This window comes from Stylophora pistillata, chromosome 1 (assembly GCF_964205215.1).
Source record: "Stylophora pistillata chromosome 1, jaStyPist1.2, whole genome shotgun sequence".
Taxonomy (NCBI): Eukaryota; Metazoa; Cnidaria; class Anthozoa; order Scleractinia; family Pocilloporidae; genus Stylophora; species Stylophora pistillata.
Genome location: NC_142519.1, coordinates 5,859,680 through 5,877,690, shown reverse-complemented (window position 1 = coordinate 5,877,690; position 18,011 = coordinate 5,859,680). Strand labels below are relative to the sequence as shown.

Below are 18,011 nucleotides of genomic sequence, written 5' to 3'. Positions count from 1 at the left end.
CTACTGCCTATTTACATTAGCTCCCACTCCCCCCCCCCCCCCCCCCCACTCTGATTATGTCCAGCATCTGTGCACCACTTTTCAAAGTTCTCCCTCGGTAATCTTTGGGAATAGTTGATGAAAGTAAAAATCACTCAAGATAGTAATATTGTGCTCCCAAGATTCATCTCGTTCAATCTTGATAACTACACTATCCTTTGTGGTCCATACAACAAAGTAGCAGAATTTGCGCTTTGTCAGGAACATCTGGCCTTGACACTGATGCCAGTAAACATGTGTGGTAGACAGCGTATAATTCCCTTCCTTCTCCTCCAAGTAAAAGTCTTTGTGCCCACAAGCTTCCTTGATTGTCGCATTTCGATGTGTGTAGGGGCACTTACACTCAATCACCGAGTCGTCTCCCACAAGTCCATCAGGGGAAGCACCCAGAAATCCCGACTCGTGTAGCCAAAGGCCGGTCTGTACAGGTGTAAAGTTTGTGATGTTGGTGAAGGATTTCAGGGCCTCAGTCTCATTGTCCTGTCCCCATGCAATTGCTTTAACTCCACTCAAGTTGTATTCCCCAAGTAGTCGCTTGATAAGAGACGGTGTAACTCTTTTTGCCTGGAGGACGGAGCCAAAATTACTGGCAGTCAGGCGGCCTCTACGAGCTTGGTGCCATGCAGGGCTGTTTCGCTGGCCAGCCGTGAGGGTGCTCACAACATTTATGGTTCTCTCCTCTACTTTGGCATTCTCAATCAAGTACTCTAATTGTTTTTCCTTCGTAGATGCCATAAGGAAACCTTCTGAGTAAATGATATCCTCAATCGTCTTGATCGGGAGAGGGGTAGCAGGTTGTGGTTCGGGACTCAAGATCCAGCAGGTCCCTGTAAATTTGCCATAGCGCTTTAGTTCGCTGTACAGCCACATCCGATCTTCTCGGCTAGGATCGCGCGCCAAAGGGCTGTAATCCTTCTTCTTCGGTGGCGCTGGAAACATCTGGCTTGCAGACTGTACGCTTTCTGCCTTTCGCTTTCGTTTCCATTGGCATTCCAGGTCCGTCCTGCTAAGGTTATGGATGCCATAAATAAATATGGCTGCCGCGTGACTGCACTTGAACTCGCCGCGAGGACACTCGCATTCTGTGTTTTTTATTTCAAGGTTTTCATCGAGATAAATCTGATAAAAAGATAATTCGAAACAGACACGTAAGTTGCAATATATATTCCGCAATATAAACATTAAATTGGAGGTGAAATCGGGGTTGGGAGTTCTTCGAATTGAACATACGTGTTGTGATCCCAAATTGGCAACTTACTGTGACTTTGTAGTCCTTATTTTTCATGCTTGCTTGGACTTCACCTTTGATGACTCCCCTGGAATAAATAAAGCTTTGGACATGGTCGGATTTGAAGTGGTTTTCTCCGCGATCAAGCGATTTCCGCTCTCCAGAAAAGAAAGAAACGAGTGAGCATATCGATAAAGACGCCATGTTTGAAGTATGAGTTTAAACTGTTTAGACCAGAAAAAAATGCTGTCATGGCAACGTGACGTCACACTTTAGGACTCTATTACGAGATTTATCTCTCTTCCCTTTGTTATCAAACGAGATCTCGGAATGCGTCGCGAAACTGAAACTAATTTCATTGACAGTGAGATAACAGATAAAAATAGACGTAAAGTAGGGTAAATTGAATAAACAAAATAAAATAACTAGAAGAAAGAACAGTTAAATTAATGAATGACAGGGTTGTATAAAATTTATGTATTATTATATTTAATATTTTCAATGGTTATTTTTATTATTAAGTATTAACCACACCCACGACTTTTACCCACACCCACACCCACACCCACGACCCACGACTTGTACCCACGACCCACGACCCACGACCCACGACCATTAGTCAAACTCCCTCTGGAGCAGGCCAAATTGAGACAAATTTTGGAAAACAATAGCGAGGGTGTTTTAATTCGGAAATGATTTGACAGGTGATATGTAGCAGAGTCTCTATGCTATAGACTTCGCGGCAAAATTGGTCACGTTCTCATTTCGCAACAACATGAATCCAGGCACGGGCAACCAATACTTTCCGTATGAAATGGGGCAACAATATCCTCAATATCCACCAGGATGGATATATCCGTTGCCTAGCACTTACAATTTTAATGATCGAGGAACTGCAAGCCCATCTCCTTCAACCGCAAGTTCTGGCTCGTTGTCAGAATCCTTTCCGTTCGTCGAAGACGGCTCAATGCCGGAATCATCCCAAACTTTTTCGCGCCGTACATCTTCCGAGAACAAGAAGGCCCAGGAACGATGGACTAAAGATGAGGAAAAACTGTTAGTCCAACTATGGGCTGAAAAACACGATCAGTTGGAAAGCAGAGAGTGCAGGAAAACGTGGGCCTGGATCGCTGAGAAGATTTCGAAAGCGCTACAGTCCAACAAGACGGCCGACAAATGTATTCGGAAAATGAAGTACATCATAGAAAGATACAAGAATGCAAAAGATTGGAACAAAAACCAAACAGGAGGAAACCTTAGGAAATCCGTCTACTACGATGAGGTCGATAAGATCCTTGGATGCCGCGACCTAGTAACCTTTCAATAATGTAGCCGAAGCGGGGATCAGCGGCGAAAGTGCCCCCCAAGTTGAAAGGGAAATTGCGTGACGCTCACAGCATGGTGTGATGTTTTGTTCACAGATTTTGTTCTCAAGTGCGACTGTAGCTTTCCGGACAAATTTTTTGTCACTGGCCGATTTCAAGTCAGATTTGTCCTGGACAAATCTGAAATTGTCCTCTAGTGCGACTTGGCCCTTATATGTAAAACGGAAATTCGAGAAACATTGGTTTCGAGAAATCGAATTTTTTTAACCAATTATTTGAGTGACAAATAACGTATCAAAACAAATTGGCCAATCAAAATTCCTTAGCTCTAGAATCTACTTGTTATCATTGGAGCTCATTGAACGATATTGAAGTGATCCGGCCGGTGACCCAGTTCGCAGTCGGCAGTTGTTGTTTTCCCCGACACGTCTCGGTTGCACTGGTTCAAGGTTGAAGTGGTTAGAACGAGTTTAAAGGGTAGCAACATGTCCATTTTCCGACTTGTGACAATTGGTGTGATCTTCATTCTTCTACCAGAAGGTAAGTAGTCTAATTGAAAACAAATTCAAAGGCTCAAGTGAAAATGAAATTTTAACCGACGGGAATTCATTTAGGTCGCCGAAACAACAAGGCACTTCTTGATGAAATTAGACCAATGATGCTTTAAATAGATGAAAACAACAAATCAATATCAAATGTCTCCTTCAGTCGTGCCGATCAAGGGCTTTCAGCGCAAGTTTAAGTTTATTTGTAGTGGCCTTGTAGATTCCAAAACATGTCGTTTGCATTATGTCAATAAAATATGCGGATTTTTTCGATTCTTTAGTTAAGCACACATTATTCTTGACCGTTGTACCTTAACTATCGCTTTCTTTGATCGATCGATTGAAACAATATCCGTAGTCCACAAAAAACTCTTAATCAAGGATAAATAGTAAAAATGTATTATTTATCCAGCAAACAAACTTGTTCCCACTATTGTACCATATGAGACAGTTTATCATTAGAACACTTTATGCGAGTACAAAGTCAATCCAGAACGTGAAAGACTGTTTGGATCTTGAGGATAATTAATGAAGATTCCATAGCGAGTTGAAATTTGAGAATCTTTGACCCGGTGCTGATTCAGAATTATCACAATCAAACCACTGGAATTAGTGAAAGTTCATCGTGATTTTGTTATCACTATTGGTGAATTTGCGATATTTAGCTACCTTAATCACTGAGATCGACGAAACTGACATATGCGATATGCGATAAAGATTTTTAAGTGTGTGTTTGCCGCTAAGAGCCCATGCAAAGTTTACAAGCTTGGGTAACCTGTGGTATCATTTGAAAAGAGGATCTGGGAAGAGTTCTGAGCGACTCTATCTGGTAGAGCAGCAAAGTCTCCCTTCCCCACTCCACAAAAGCAGTTTTTTGTATTTTGTCTTGATGTTTTCTTATTTTGGCAGCTGTCTCAAATACTTTACGCTAGGGTCAAACAGTCATCAGCGAGGGATAATCGCTTTTTCTCGACTTCCACAATTCCTTTGCACTCATCAGTTCTGGTTATCTACAATCGGGACAATCGCGAACATACTTTAAACTTTAATAAAAATTCTTCGTTAAACGTGTTTTACCAGGGCGGAAGTATACAATAGAGTGGTGAATTTGCCAATGTTGTATGGATAATGGCGATCAGCTGACACATGACTAATTTTGTTGAATTAATGAATATTTATAAAGTGTCGACTGAAAACCATTGCAAACACTATTGCTCAACCTTTGATAAAGGAAGATATGATTGGCCAAGAATGATAAACATGATAAAATTATAAATGACTAAAACAACTTACCAGGATGTACGAATGCCTTATTTAGTATGATTCCTTAATCCTGACATCATGAACAATTTATTGCTTTGTTCCTGTGACTTTTCACTACATTCAATGTCACTACATAAGCATAAGGGCCGCAATCGACAACAAGTCGGGCAAACCAAACCAAAGACCGAATACCAACATCAGAAAGTTTAAATTTTTCAGTCTATCCTCTCTTTTGTATCTCTTTTAAAAGTTTAAGATTCTAATCTTTCTCATAGAAGATCAAATTTATTTGTGACCTCGAGATAACTCTGGAAGGATGTAGAACTTATTCGTGAGCCGAGCCTCTCCACAGTTCGGTCTGATGTTGTTTCCGGTGCGAATGACGTGCCACATTCACGCAATCTGCACGGAAATTTCTTAATGTATCTTCGTTTCCGCTGATATTGGTCTGAATTGGTATTTTATTAAAAAACAGGCTCTTTAAAATACTTTTATTACATAACTTTTGCTGTTCTGAATTTCTGTGCAGTTCTCCACTGGGCGCGCTATCCGGTGGGTGACACGTGAATAACAACACAAGCATCTGGAGTAGCAAATAAGACGTTCTTTCTTGAGATAATTTTGGCCAACGAGAGTAATTCAATATAAGTTGGGCCTTCTGATCACTTCCTCCACTTAATTATCTTTGATATCTGGTCATCCCAATCCATTGTTTTGCATCCGAAACAGACGAAATACATTTTAGCGAAGAACGTTAAAGTAAACAGTGGGTGACGGAAATCTTGAATCCAGTCACTGTTAACCGCGATGAAATCTTATCATCAAACTCAACTACTCCACAGCAACTTCAGTTTTAAAACATATGAAATATTACCGCGACCCGATCGACACCAGAAATCTACTTATTATTATCCGCAGTCTACTAGCCGGCATCAAAACGTGAGTCATGAGACATCTCATATTTGCAAACGTCATAATCTTGAGGCGCGGCTGTTGACACACACACATAGCGGAGGTGTACGCTGACACATTCCACGTTTCACCTGGATAAAACCGCGTCGTTTTCGGGCATTCAGCCACTTTATCTATTACGCACGAGGGAGATATCTACGCGAACTTAGACGAAGATGACGCTGAATTTTTGTGTAGCGTTTTTGGGTTGTACGCTGTTGTTAGCTTTCTGTCATTGTGGTGAGTCGATATATTCAGGATTTTGAGTTGTGACGTTGTTTCGATTACTGGCTGCTTTCAGTGTAGCCATTATTGTTTGGGAAAATTTCTTATTCAGGTCAAGGGAAAGAAATTTGTGTTGGCTATTCATTTTCAAATACACTCGGACAAGCGAATCGTAAAACAGTGATTGTGATTTCAAGAAGGGACTTAAACCCATATTTTCAGGGACCGATGATTGAAGGCACGGTTTTATTTATTGTTGGGAACTCGAGTTGTTGAGGGTAAATATCCACGATCGTTACACCCAAAAAAGGCAACAGATTTGCCCTTGAGTTAATTATTTATCCCGTTAGTAGACTTGAAAAATAGGTAATTGCAGTTGGTGTAGGCCGAAAGGTCAGGGATAACTTCAAGGTTCGCTCGCAATGATTTCATTTCAGCGTGACTTTGACGAAACCTAACAATAGCATGTGATTTCAGGTGTTTGGTTTTTCTTTATTTGAAAAAACACAGAGAAAGAAGGAGAAGTTGCGAACTTTCGTGCGCTGATTTTGTTATGTATATGAATTTAGGCCGGAAAATCTTAAACAAAGTTCAAGGAAATCTGAAACACGGGGTTTATGAAATAAGAAGTGTGTTTCCGGTGTAATCTTAGACATAAGTCCATGGGAAAGGTCTTACCTTACCCCTCAGAGATGAGTGACGAGCATAGCTAAACATGAGTGATCGTAAAGTTTGATTGACGAAATGAAGAAGGAAAGAGTAAGGCTGACTCAATTGTCTTCTGCTTACCACATAGATAAACTTGATTTCCTTGTAAAGCGGATTTTACTGATCTAATATCAGGCGTCCTTGATCTCTTGATCCTCATACTGATGCAACTCGATATTCCACGAGTAACGCAAGCGTACGTGATGTGTACGAAATGAATTTGTAAGCAATAGACCGCACTTTCTATCGTTTACTGACGTAACAACTCAAGCGGGGATATTGGAAGGGCACTCGAAAAGTTTGAAAATCACTCGCTTCCTTTCTCTGATCAGAGCTGGCTTTAGTTTACTCGGTCAAATTACCGATATGAAAAAGTGCTGTTCTCTTTGAATAGCCTTGTGTGCTTCGCAAAAGTAGCAATTTAACACATTGCTGATGGATATGTATCTGTTTCTTCTCTTTAAGTTCTTATGAAGCTCTTTTTATCTCTCACAGGGAATTCTCTTCGCTGCTATAAATGTGTCGCAGGTTCTGAGAGTGAATGCAACAATAACCAAACTCTTGTCTCGTGTGAAGATGCAAACCAGCACTGTGCTACGGCAGTGTATTCGCGCCCGAAGAACGATCATACCTACCTAAAATCTTGCTTACCACCACAGTATATCAACGTATATTGCAAAGTCGCAAACCAGACAAAACCTGTGTATAACTGTTCAATTTCCTCTTGCGATAAGGACTACTGCAATGGCCCTTCACCTACAACACCAACTACGATCGCAACCACAGTTGATAACAAAAGCCCCACAGAAGGCACGAACAACCGAGAATCAACGTCTTCTCCAGAAGATCCTGGTACCCAGTCTGGCAGCCCATCCACAACTTTTGGCTTAAGCACTTTGGGTATTACAATAACCTCTTTAGCTTTTTGGAACATTTTAGAGATAAGCTAAATCAGCTCACTTAATACGATGTAACTTAATGTTGATGGAATGTTGATGGAATCTATTAGAGAGGGATTTATTAATTTAACACTTTTAATCCTGAGAGTGGCCAGCATGGAATTTACATTAACACTTCTGAATCTTTCATTAAGCTCACGAGAATAATAGGAATGATCGCCAACCTAAAAGCTTTGATTGTCAAATGAATTCTCCTTGTCATTAACGAAGGGAATGTATATAGAACATTATGGAGAATATGAATACTGATGTTAGAGTGTAAAGGTTAATAAGTTGACCTATATTTAAAAGGAATATAACCCGTCTGTATATAAAACTACGCTGCGAGTACATATGTTAAAGTTTACAAACGATTAACTAAAACAATGAAGTCTGCATTTATTTTTAATGACTTTTCTCTTTAAAAATGTCTATCAGTTGTTATTTCGTCTCACTACATTAGTCATGGTTGCTTTCCTTTCAATTTTATGTATTAATTATCAATGAAAGAAATATGAATGTCTAAGGTAACTTCATCAGATATGTTTGCTGTTTATTGTATTTTGTTTTAAGACATAACTTAGATACAACGCGCCCTCTGATTGGTCAAACTTCCATTGTATATGCCTGTCTATTCATAGAAAACTGAAACTTCCTTCAACGCTGTCTAGACCCTTATGTCCGTACAAGTTCTCTCCAAGCAGATCCGCTCCGTGTACCAGGAAATCGTGATAAGTTTCTGTTCTCGCTGCCAAGTTGTCTCTACCCAGCTAGTTGTCTCCCGTTGTCGTTACGTTCCCCGGGAGAGTCCAGTTGTAGGCGAAAAACCTATCGTCACAATTTGTGAAAAGCCTTTGGTTTGGAGGAAACGAATCGGACTAAACAACGACAAGATTTGATTTTTTTAACATTATCAAATATAAAATGCAGTTAAACTAACTGGTTGCTTCCGCGTTTTGAAGCGTTTTATTTTTCGGTTTAAGTGAAAGAATTTTAGAAGTTCTCGATTAGAACTTCCTAAACTGCCCGCCGTGAAGGAAAAGTTGGATGTTTTGCTTCAAGAAAATTGTATTGACAAACTAACTGGATTTTCATTTCAAGATATATACTGAAAATCTTATTTACTGATGAGAACAAAAACCACTTGCAAGGTGAATGTGCATTCAAGATTAATGGCAATTCCTTTTGCTGTCTGAAATTTCCGCAGCTTTTATTTGATAGTTTTTGCCAAGTTTAAGAGTTTTACAGTCAAACTAAGTGAAGCGTATCCCCCAGGATTACATTAATGATTTGATTATTTGAATATTGAACCCGCTAATCGTTTCAGGAGCGCAATAATGAATTGAATATTTGAACATGGAACCCGCTAACCGTTTCCAGAATGCATTAAGGGATTGATTATTCAGTGAATATTGAACCCGATAGCCGTATTCGTTTTGAAAAGGCGCGGATCATTGTTCAAATCAGAAGTCCATTTCGGATTGGATTATGCGAACACGTGATGATGGATCGGAACTAATTCAACATGGCGTCCGACATGGTGGGAAAGGGGAGTTCGAGTGTTGTGTAGAACTTCTTGTAAATGTTGTAAATGGAATGTTATCGAGAGCTTTTTTCGCCTGTTTACATCTTGACGAACTTGTAGAAATTCTTGTGTATATTCATGGTCGAAAAAAATAGTGTACGGGCGAAGCCATCACAGGGCTTTTTTTATTTCGTTAATATTTACGATCGACTGTTTTCGCAGTGTTTTTACAGTGCAGTTTGTTAATTTTCAGGATTCCTCGTCAAATAGAACAATCTTATTGGACTTCAGAAATGGACTTCTAATTTGAACAATGATTCGCGCCTTTTCAAAACGGATACGGCTATCGGGTTCAATATTCAAATAATCAATCCATTATTGCATTCGTGAAACGGCTAGCGTGTTCAATAATCAAATAATCAATTCATTATTGCATTCTTGAAACGACTGGCGGGGTTCAATTTCCAAATGATCAATTCATTAATGTAATCTTAAGGAGTACGCTTCACTTAGTTTGACTGTAAGTTCTCTCTGTAAATTTTGACGAGGATTCCAAGAAAGCTTTAATTCAGGCTGAGGCAATAAAAACAAATTTGGTTGAGGAAAAATAGTGGCTTTTTTGTATTTAAAATATCTAAATCTTAGGTTATGACTAGTTCTAATGGTTTTTTTGAATCGAATTGAATAATGATCTTTTTTAAAAGGCTAGGAAACGCGTGTAAATGTCCTCAGCGAAAGAGATTTTTTCTTTTGCTTTAAAATATAACCAATTCGCTTTTAGATCTACAAATACAGGGAACACGTAAGATTGAACCGAAATTGACAATTTCGATTAAAGTTTTAAAATGAAATAGTGCAATGGATATGACAGAAACTCCCAGGTTGTTGAACAAATTGTTACAAACAAACCCAGCACTCAGCACGTGATCATATGTCCGGATGTTGAACGAGAAAACTTCCGCAGAATTTCTGGGGGAAGTGTGACTCCATCCTTTATCCCCATATTTAGCTTTATTATCTCTCACTTCCTGCTTGATAATTATGTGGAATTGTGGCCTAATACAACCCGAACCGCTGCCGTGGTAAATCAACTTAGTACCAAGAAATCATTGAGTTGACTCTGAACATTCAGTATTTTTACTTTCGGCGCCAGCGGTCGGGCGATGAAGGATATGATTAAACGCGTGTTCCATCAGGCATTAGCTATCTTGTGGTATATTCGAAGAATAAATTGGAACTCCTTTGGAGAGAAAGGCGTGGATTAAGAAGGATGGGAATGGCACCAGTGCCTCATCAACCGGCATAGTTCAGTTGTTTTGTAATCAAAGGATGTTTTCTAAGCCTGTGTAGAGGGCGGCAAGAGGTGTTGAAGTACACAAGGAATGTTCAGGCGCTATAATATGAATATTTCTCGGCTTCGCGCAAGTGAAAACAAATTAGCGAAATAGATAGTCGAACATACCCAACCAGACTCTTTCCTTATTTTTCCTTCGGTCACCCAGTAACAGGAAAGTGTTCTGTTACAACGGTTGACTTCAAAACAAAAAACCAATGACAAAAACAGCGGATTCGGGGAAGAAGAAGCAGTCAAAATTTTGGTTATAAAAGCAGTTTCTCTTGATATCTCCTAGTTGTTAACTCGTTTCTCCGGCCGATTCGAACGAACCTCGAGTGAAAAAAAAAATTCTTCTCTTCCTTGCCGTTTTCCTAGCGTCCCGCGGCGGTCGTTAGGCTCTGTTAGATAAAATCATGCGGGACTCTACCAGTGTGGACAAACCCTGTTGAGACAATTTTTCCATAGGCATAAGATAGCATCATTTCCTAGAATATCACTCACCCACATAGAGAAAAAAAGCAGCTCCTTTTAATTTCCTTCTCTCTTCAATGTTGTTTCGTCTATTTCGTCCAACTATACCTAAGTGTGTTCTCCGAGGAAAAACGCCGGAGGAAAAAATTCAGAGGAAAAAAGTGGCAGAAAGAGCGGGTTATATCAGCCAGGGTTGAAAATAAAAGTAAATATTTTAACGCAGTTGTAGTGTATGGTATAGCTTAGCCAGCCAACGAGCTCTCTAATGATGCTCCGGTGGAGTTGTTTAGGGTAACAAACAAATTTCTTACTTTCCAGCTACCACTAAAATGTTATGATCTTCAACATTTCTCTTGTTGAAATTTTTTAATTGGGTACTTCGAGGATTTACAACATACCAACAAAGGCATTAGAATGATGAAAAATGTAATACAGGGATTAAATTAGTCTAAAACACGGTTCAACCACAAAATAAATGACAGATAAAAAATAAAGACGTATTGGATAAGGAAAAGCGTAATGAAACCGCAGACATTGTTTTTGAATAAAAAATGATAATGAAATAAAATAATTTGTCAAATTCATTTGTGTTCAGAAGGAAAATTCTTTGTGAGACAAAAATGATGCCTGACGTTATAAATTAAGGCAAGGAAAAAAAATTGCTAAATCATGTAAAAGCCAAGTAAAGTTTGATTGTTATTCTAAGAAAGTCTCACCCGACTACGTTTGAGCTGAGTTCATTAAAATTTCATTCGCAGCGAAGGAAGTGTAATTTTAAGCTTTGAGATAAGTCGGATAATCTTTTGCGTCGCCCCAAGAAAACTATTTTTTCACACTGAAGTACGCTCTCGTCAGTCTGGTTGAATTCTTAGGGGCGTAAGCATTGGCGGAGAGCATTACACACCTAAACACGCATTTTAAACTCAAATTACAGTTAGGGTAACTCGCACAAGAAAAATTCGACGCCCTTGGTACAAAGGTAAATAGGCGATTAGGGTGAAGTGAAACAACGAGAGCTAAAAAGTTATTCACGAGGTGAGTCTGGATATATCGTCAATAAAATTGTTATGCTGTACCTTCATTTCTTTCATTTTGATTCAATTTATGTTTGTGAAAAAGACTGAATGTCAGTTAAGAGGCCAGGTATTCGTGATCAAAACAAATTGTTTCTCACCATATAATCAATTCTTGTTTTAGGAAATCGACCTGATGGAACCTCATTTTCTAGTAGTTGTTATTCTTACAACAGGTGAGTTTTTGATTTGATGGAAATTTCCTAAACGTGATGTAATGGTGAATAATAAGCTAATACGTTACTGAGCTTATTTGTGCGAAGTCTATCACTGTTTCCATGCACGTGTATTTATCGTGGAAACACTCAGCTGTGCACCAAATCTACAAATTATATTTTCAGTTTATCTATTAGCAAAATTTTCGTGCAAACGTGTTTGAAACATATATTTTTGAAGCCAATAAAATCAGTATTTGATTGACAATTTCATTTTGCCAGCTGTCTATTTAAAGTGTACGGCGCTGCATCGACAAGTTCGCGGTAACCTAGCGCTGTAAAATACAATTAACAAAGTTGTTGATTTGTTTTCCTATGATTTAATACTGTCTTTTACTTTGTGATTATTTTTCTGCATTACTTTATAAGGGACCGGTCATAAAGTAGAGTAGAGGGGGGGGGGGGGGAGGGGGAGGTGGGCGTTGAAAAATTGGGCGTAGGTCACTAGTTTTTATCACGTTAAAAAGGGTGGGCCAGGGGAAAAATGCACTGCATTATTCACATATCACCACAAACGTTAGTAGAATCTTTTTTTTTTTAATAATATATCTAATTTTCCACCTTAATCCAACTTTATGTAACAACAGGAATTCACATATTATATATTTTGTTTCTATTTATGTACAGTCTTAAATCTACAGAGTAGTCAGGAAACGTTTTAAAGTATAAAATCTCGAACACTAATTAGCTTTACTGTGTGTTCAGAAACCTTCACTTTATATATCATTTCAAACATCTTTTTACACAGCTTCTCCTATCAATCTTCTTTTAATAGTCATCTTCACCACTACCATCACCCTCAAAAGCATTATCATCCTCCTCCTCCTTTTCATTATCATCATCATTATCACTATCATCATCATCATCAGCAGCACTATCATCATCATCATCATTATCACTATCATCATCATCATCATCATCACTATCATCATCATCATTATCACTATCATCTATAGCACGCAATACAATTTGTGACACGTTTGCTTTGATTGTTTCAATAGCATCTACTGTAAATTGACCTTTACTTATTAATAGTTTTAACCATGCAGCGACCATCTCTCTTTTTTAAGCTGTAAGGCCTATCACACTACAATGATTAGAGGTTATCGCATCACCATAAGATGACGAGTGACTGATTACGGAGAATACTCTCTCACAATGTTCCCCATGTAGCTATCCACATTACTGATTTTAATTGAGGGGTGGGTCACTAGGTTTTTATGTGCCACTCCAGGGGTGGGCCGCTCTAATTTTGTCAAATAACTCGGGGGTGGGCCACTGAAAACCAGTACTTTAAAAAAAAACTTTCCTAGCCCACCTGCCCCCCCTTTTACTTTATGACCGGTCCCTAACTGCGTTCATCTGTTTGTTGATAAGAGGTCTTTTCATTCTGAGAGAGGAAGGATGGACGATGCATTCGTCAGAACGGTTGGGCTTCCTTGTGGGAAACCGAAAGCAGATTTAATATACAACTTTTTATTGAATTATTCTGTTATGTTTTAATTCGATTCGGAAACGTAATTTTCTTACTGGAACTCTGCCGTCGAAAGCAGTAACTCTGTCGGCCATCTTGGGAACGCAAAAGTCAACAAGATACCCACGGAACATAAGCTATTCAAATGGAGAACTTAAAGTTGCCTGTCATTTCTAAAGTAGCTGATTATAACTGAGGCTAGGCTCAAGCGTACAGATATGATAGAAATGCAAGCCAGAGCCAGCCAGAGCCAGCCAGTTTGAGAAAATTTGTATTCAAACAGAACTGCGTCGGTTTCTTTGTTTTTTTCGCTGCACTACTTATAACACTGTTTATTTCTTCTTGTCTTTAGCAGCCGCAATCAAAGAAACGAGATCATTAGAATGTTACAAATGTAATGCGACCTTGTTAGCAACCAAGTGCTTGAGAAATTCCCGAGTTGAAAGCTGCTCTCGAGAGGGCGAGTCAGTTTGTATGAGTGTTGATGCCTCAGTGACAGATTTGAAGGGAGATAAGTCAATTCTGTTCTTAAGGTATGATACCGTACTAGAATCGGCTACTCTAAATCGTTACTGGATTTGCCACCCTAGTTCCACTTCAAGTAGCAGTTTAGAGACTGACAAGATAACCTTTCCAGATTTCCATATCTCAACCACAATACCTAATACTTTTCGCGCCAAAACTCTGGAGTGAACATTCGGGTTCAACTAATCTGCTTAGCCGGTGGAGTTTCGGGCGGTTGATGAAAAAAAAAAACAAAAACGATGGAACCACGAAAAAGAGCAACTTCCTTCCCCACCCGTGACTTCGCCGCAAGTTTTGGCACCCTCGCCGCTCAAAAATTTATGAATATAGCTAGCGACGCAGGCTTAACTCGTGGCTTACACAGAGTTACAAGTTTTGGTTCCTAAGTAGGACGATTTACACTTATATTGTCTCTCTCCATCCGAATGGGAAAAGCGCCTTTGATCGGCATTTGTTCTGGGGGGGGGGGGGGGGTAGCTATACATCCTGTCGCTTCATTCTTCAAAAACTGGATTGAGCTCCAAGTCAGTCTATGTACAGATTTAGAACCATGATATTGTTTATTTAACATAATCGTACTGGATCCCCAGTTTGTTTCGAAGGCAACTAAAGGGTTCAAAGATTAAGAATCGTTAGTATTCAAGAAAATCTGCAACATTTACCCAAAGACAAAGCAAAATGGAAATTTTAAAGAAATCTTGAGAGATGGGCTTTCTTGTTCGAAGCAGCCACATAGATAAATTTGTCAAAACTCCTCAATTTCCTAACGTAATGCAGTGTAATTGTTTTCTTTTTTAGGCAATGTTCGTCCAAGAGAGAATGTTACTCAGCCCAGCCGTGCAGAGATATCAAACTTCACCTGTGGAGAGAGAGGCCTGGGCTTCTTGTAGAGCCCAGCTGCCGCCCACAGTGCTGTGCCGCTGATCGTTGCAACCATCCTGTGGGGACACTAGATTTAATAACATCGAGCACTCATAAAATTCTACCGACATCAGCTGGACGGAAAACTCCAAAGAAGTGCTTTGAATTCGAGCCAAAATTCGTTTCAAATCTAAATGGAAGAGAACTACGCGAGAAGAGATGTTTGAAAAATGGTTCATACGATTGGTGCTTCTCTTTACAAGCGCAGGTTTTAGACAGATGCACGAGGAAAGTTACCGCTACGGAATGGAGAGATTGCGTTACGGAGAGTCGTGATTGTCATGCAATCGCCAACAAATGTGCAGTGCTAAAGGAACTGGCAACTAACAGAGGAGCTGAAGTGAAAACTTGCTCTGTTAGCTGTTGTAGAGAAGATCTTTGTAACGCGTTTGGGGGACAAAAATTTCCAACTAACATGCAACTAGAAATCGAGAGTGGTGATGCTGGTCGACCGATGAGGATAGGCCAAATTACAATATTGCTATCAATATTTCCCTTACTTAATTCACTGCTTTAAAAAGCCTTCAAATGCGAACTGCCAGTGTGAAGAACAGATAATTTTCACGTTTGCACACATTTAGTTTTTCCATTAAAATAACATCCAGAAACAGAATTCATAGGACTTACTGGGGGTATCTAGCCAAACATCCAATGTTATCCGGAAATTCAGTTATTAATGAAACAAAAGTTGACCAAATGCATAAAGCTTAAGATAAAATAAGCCTGTGGGTAGCTCATGCTGTAATTGATTTTTTTCAGTTTCTTTCAAGCGTTGTACAGGGGTGTTTAGAAGGACATAAGCCAAATCAGCACAGGCTGACAATGAACCCAGCACTTTCTTTGGCAGTCGATCGATCTTGGAGTTCAAGAGGCAAGACCTCGTATAAGAGGAAAACAATTCAATCGCTAAACAGATTTTTTTTTTTATCCCACAGTGCAAATCTTTTGAAAGTTATCGGCTGCGAGAAATTAATTCCTGTTTAAAACAAAATAGTAATCGATCGATCCTGGAGTTAAAGAAGCAAGACCTCTTATCAGAGGGAAACAATTCAATTACTTAACAGATTTTCTTTATCCTACAGTGTAAATCTTTTGGCAGTTATCAGCCGCGAGAAATTAATTCCTGATTAAAACAAAAAAGCTCAAAAGCCAATTTTGAGAACAGTATGTGATAGATGAGGGCTTTGCAGGTTGTTAAATGTAATATAGTTTACCCACGGGAAAACAGACTGCGGTATTTAGATACATTTCTTACTGAGGCTTCCTAAAACCAACTCAGTTCTCAGCCGTGGATGACTTAAAAAATGAAATTTGTGTTCATTTTATTCTTGTTTTTCCTTAACAATCGTTCAGGTAAGTCATTTTGATATGAGGACATCTTTGCTATCAAAATTTTAATTTACTGTTCGTGTTGGTCTTTCGTTGGCAATCGAGCCGCCACCTAAAAACCTTTTCTTTCGTCTATTGCTTAGGTCTTAGTATAGCAGACATACTGAAAAAGTACGTCGCTATTTGCAGCTTTTTAAATATTAGAAATGAACTCAGGAACATCAAACGAAAACTGACATTTCGTAGGCTCTTTGTGTATTAATCAGTCACAATTATCTTCGCCGCGCCTCTTGCAATGAAAAGTTAGTTGGAAATTTTCCACAAATCACAATACTTGTCAAATAAGAGCGTGTTCATAGCTTATATCAGGGGCAACCTTGCTCGTAACTCCATAAAAATATTGTCGTAGTTCGCGCATAGCAGTAGATCATCGAAACGTCAAGTGAAGAGCTTATACCTTTTAGAGAGGAAACTTAAAATGAATTACAGAGAAAACGATCATTCCCAAAAAAAAAGCATTAAAACTTAAATCATCGTAAGAAATGAAGGTGATTGAATATTGTTATTTTCTCTTTCAGCTTCAGCTCTTTCCTGCCACAAGTGCCCCACAGATAGCAAACTTAGCGACTGCGTGAAAAATCACGTGCCTGAGCAGTGTGCAACTGATGTGGGATTTGACCAGTGCTTTACCATGAAGTTATTTGTGAAGCAGAGTAGCGGGGAAGAAAGCTTCTATTTAGATAAGAAATGTGGTATTTCCTTTGCCTGCAATCAACCCGACCCGAACTATTTTTGTAATGCAAAGAATCTATCTTTAATCAGTCAAGGACATGTCATGGTCAACTGCTCTTCAAGGTGCTGCACTTCTGACATGTGCAACAACGATGACTTACCCAGCGACCCCACCACTTTACCCCCAGTTAAAAATTCCACGTCAATAAACGAAACTATATCCAGTCCCTCGCTTCAAAACTCTACTGTCTCTACCCCGCCGGGCTGTGGCACAGACTCCGTTAACACACCACTGCGCATGACCATTGTCCTTGCTGCAGTGATTCAACTGGTATTCGAGATGATGTAGAAGTGAGAGTACATTCCAATGTGTCAGTAACTTGTTATCCAACACCAACAAAACTGTCCTATGTAGTAGTTAAAAGTCACCCTATGCGAGTTTGTTTGTTGTACAAAGTGTTTGTGTGTCATGTAAGAGCTAGCTATCCCATAACTCTGTTCAATCGCATTTTGTCCCCTTGCAGGTTTTTTTTTAGGTCTTATTTTCATTTTTTTTGTGTGTGTGTGTGTGACAGCCTTATCATTGATGCCGGGGGCTGCAACGTAGGGAATTTTACGCCGAATTAGTATTACCACTATTTATTTAGACACATTTATCAATTAAAATTTGAATAAACCGGAGACTCAAAATCAGTAAGTCTTTTTAAAAAGTAAGCCAGCCATTGATCATTGCCAATGAAAACAAAAGTTCTTTTCTTCGAAATTATGTTGTAAGAATATAGATTAAAGAAATTAAAAGAAAAATTCTATCTAAAAGTTCTCGTAGCATTTCTACCAAGTTCTTAAAATTTTAAGGTCGCCAGCTTGTTCATTGGTTTACATGCATTTAGCGTCAGGAAACCTGTACTTTATGATGTAGTATTAAAGTACCTTGTCTTCAGCTTTCAGTTTTCATCATGACCTTCGCTCTGCGCTAGTATATTTTTCATTGTATTTTTCCTTCCACCTCCATTTTAAACCGTCACTATCATCCGGAAAACAAAAGAAAAAATTCTTAAGATAACATCCTTCTATTTTATTACTTAAAAAAAGAATACAGCAGTAAGAACAATCATGGACGTCGTGGAAATTGTGTATGTTCATTAGTGGGGCCGACTACTCGCTGTGGGTGGATCCCTTTCGTTTTAC

The 18,011-nt window shown here is 39.1% G+C and overlaps 4 protein-coding genes and 1 long non-coding RNA gene across 6 annotated transcripts; 3 read left to right on the top strand and 2 right to left on the bottom strand.

Moving 5' to 3' along the window:
* Positions 1-19: 19 nt before the first annotated feature.
* On the bottom strand, positions 20-1,526 carry LOC148740996 (uncharacterized). The gene is made up of 2 exons (XM_088732131.1): positions 1,298-1,526; positions 20-1,158 (listed from the first exon to the last, which is right to left on the bottom strand). The coding sequence occupies exons 1-2, from the start codon at positions 1,469-1,471 to the stop codon at positions 82-84; spliced, it is 1,251 nt and encodes a 416-aa protein (XP_088588257.1). The 5' UTR covers positions 1,472-1,526; the 3' UTR covers positions 20-81.
* Positions 1,527-3,279: 1,753 nt separating this feature from the next.
* LOC148740995 (uncharacterized) lies at positions 3,280-5,347 on the bottom strand. Its single transcript, XR_015991383.1, has 2 exons — positions 4,431-5,347; positions 3,280-4,147 (listed from the first exon to the last, which is right to left on the bottom strand). It is a non-coding gene; the product is annotated as an uncharacterized LOC148740995 (long non-coding RNA).
* Positions 5,348-5,424: 77 nt separating this feature from the next.
* Positions 5,425-7,763, top strand: LOC148740994 (uncharacterized). The gene is made up of 2 exons (XM_088732162.1): positions 5,425-5,591; positions 6,780-7,763. Exons 1-2 carry the CDS (start codon positions 5,528-5,530, stop codon positions 7,232-7,234), a joined length of 519 nt encoding a protein of 172 aa, XP_088588288.1. The 5' UTR covers positions 5,425-5,527; the 3' UTR covers positions 7,235-7,763.
* Positions 7,764-11,164: 3,401 nt separating this feature from the next.
* Positions 11,165-15,910, top strand: LOC111319536 (uncharacterized). 2 transcript variants are annotated; one of them, XM_088732141.1, is made up of 4 exons: positions 11,165-11,589; positions 11,752-11,803; positions 13,672-13,849; positions 14,640-15,910. In XM_088732141.1, the coding sequence occupies exons 2-4, from the start codon at positions 11,764-11,766 to the stop codon at positions 15,277-15,279; spliced, it is 858 nt and encodes a 285-aa protein (XP_088588267.1). In that variant the 5' UTR covers positions 11,165-11,589; positions 11,752-11,763; the 3' UTR covers positions 15,280-15,910. The 2 variants fall into 2 exon arrangements, with proteins under 2 accessions (XP_088588267.1, XP_088588262.1); XM_088732136.1 differs by having other exon boundaries at positions 11,166-11,589; positions 13,669-13,849.
* A 68-nt stretch (positions 15,911-15,978) lies between these two features.
* Positions 15,979-17,765, top strand: LOC111324688 (uncharacterized). Its single transcript, XM_022928298.2, has 2 exons — positions 15,979-16,115; positions 16,670-17,765. The coding sequence occupies exons 1-2, from the start codon at positions 16,067-16,069 to the stop codon at positions 17,170-17,172; spliced, it is 552 nt and encodes a 183-aa protein (XP_022784033.2). The 5' UTR covers positions 15,979-16,066; the 3' UTR covers positions 17,173-17,765.
* The last annotated feature ends 246 nt before the right edge of the window (positions 17,766-18,011 follow it).

Excerpts from the sequence above, each read along its gene's own strand:
- LOC148740994 (XM_088732162.1), top strand. The coding sequence starts at position 5,528 with ATGACGCTGAATTTTTGTGTAGCGTTTTTGGGTTGTACGCTGTTGTTA. Across the intron at positions 5,592-6,779 it reads GTTAGCTTTCTGTCATTGTG|GGAATTCTCTTCGCTGCTAT; the intron begins GTGAGTCGATAT and ends TATCTCTCACAG.
- LOC148740996 (XM_088732131.1), bottom strand. The coding sequence starts at position 1,471 with ATGGCGTCTTTATCGATATGCTCACTCGTTTCTTTCTTTTCTGGAGAG. Across the intron at positions 1,159-1,297 it reads ATAAGGACTACAAAGTCACA|ATTTATCTCGATGAAAACCT; the intron begins GTAAGTTGCCAA and ends TCTTTTTATCAG.
- LOC111324688 (XM_022928298.2), top strand. The coding sequence starts at position 16,067 with ATGAAATTTGTGTTCATTTTATTCTTGTTTTTCCTTAACAATCGTTCA. Across the intron at positions 16,116-16,669 it reads TTTCCTTAACAATCGTTCAG|CTTCAGCTCTTTCCTGCCAC; the intron begins GTAAGTCATTTT and ends TTTCTCTTTCAG.
- LOC111319536 (XM_088732136.1), top strand. The coding sequence starts at position 11,764 with ATGGAACCTCATTTTCTAGTAGTTGTTATTCTTACAACAG. Across the intron at positions 11,804-13,668 it reads AGTTGTTATTCTTACAACAG|CAGCCGCAATCAAAGAAACG; the intron begins GTGAGTTTTTGA and ends TCTTGTCTTTAG. Across the intron at positions 13,850-14,639 it reads AAGTCAATTCTGTTCTTAAG|GCAATGTTCGTCCAAGAGAG; the intron begins GTATGATACCGT and ends TTTCTTTTTTAG.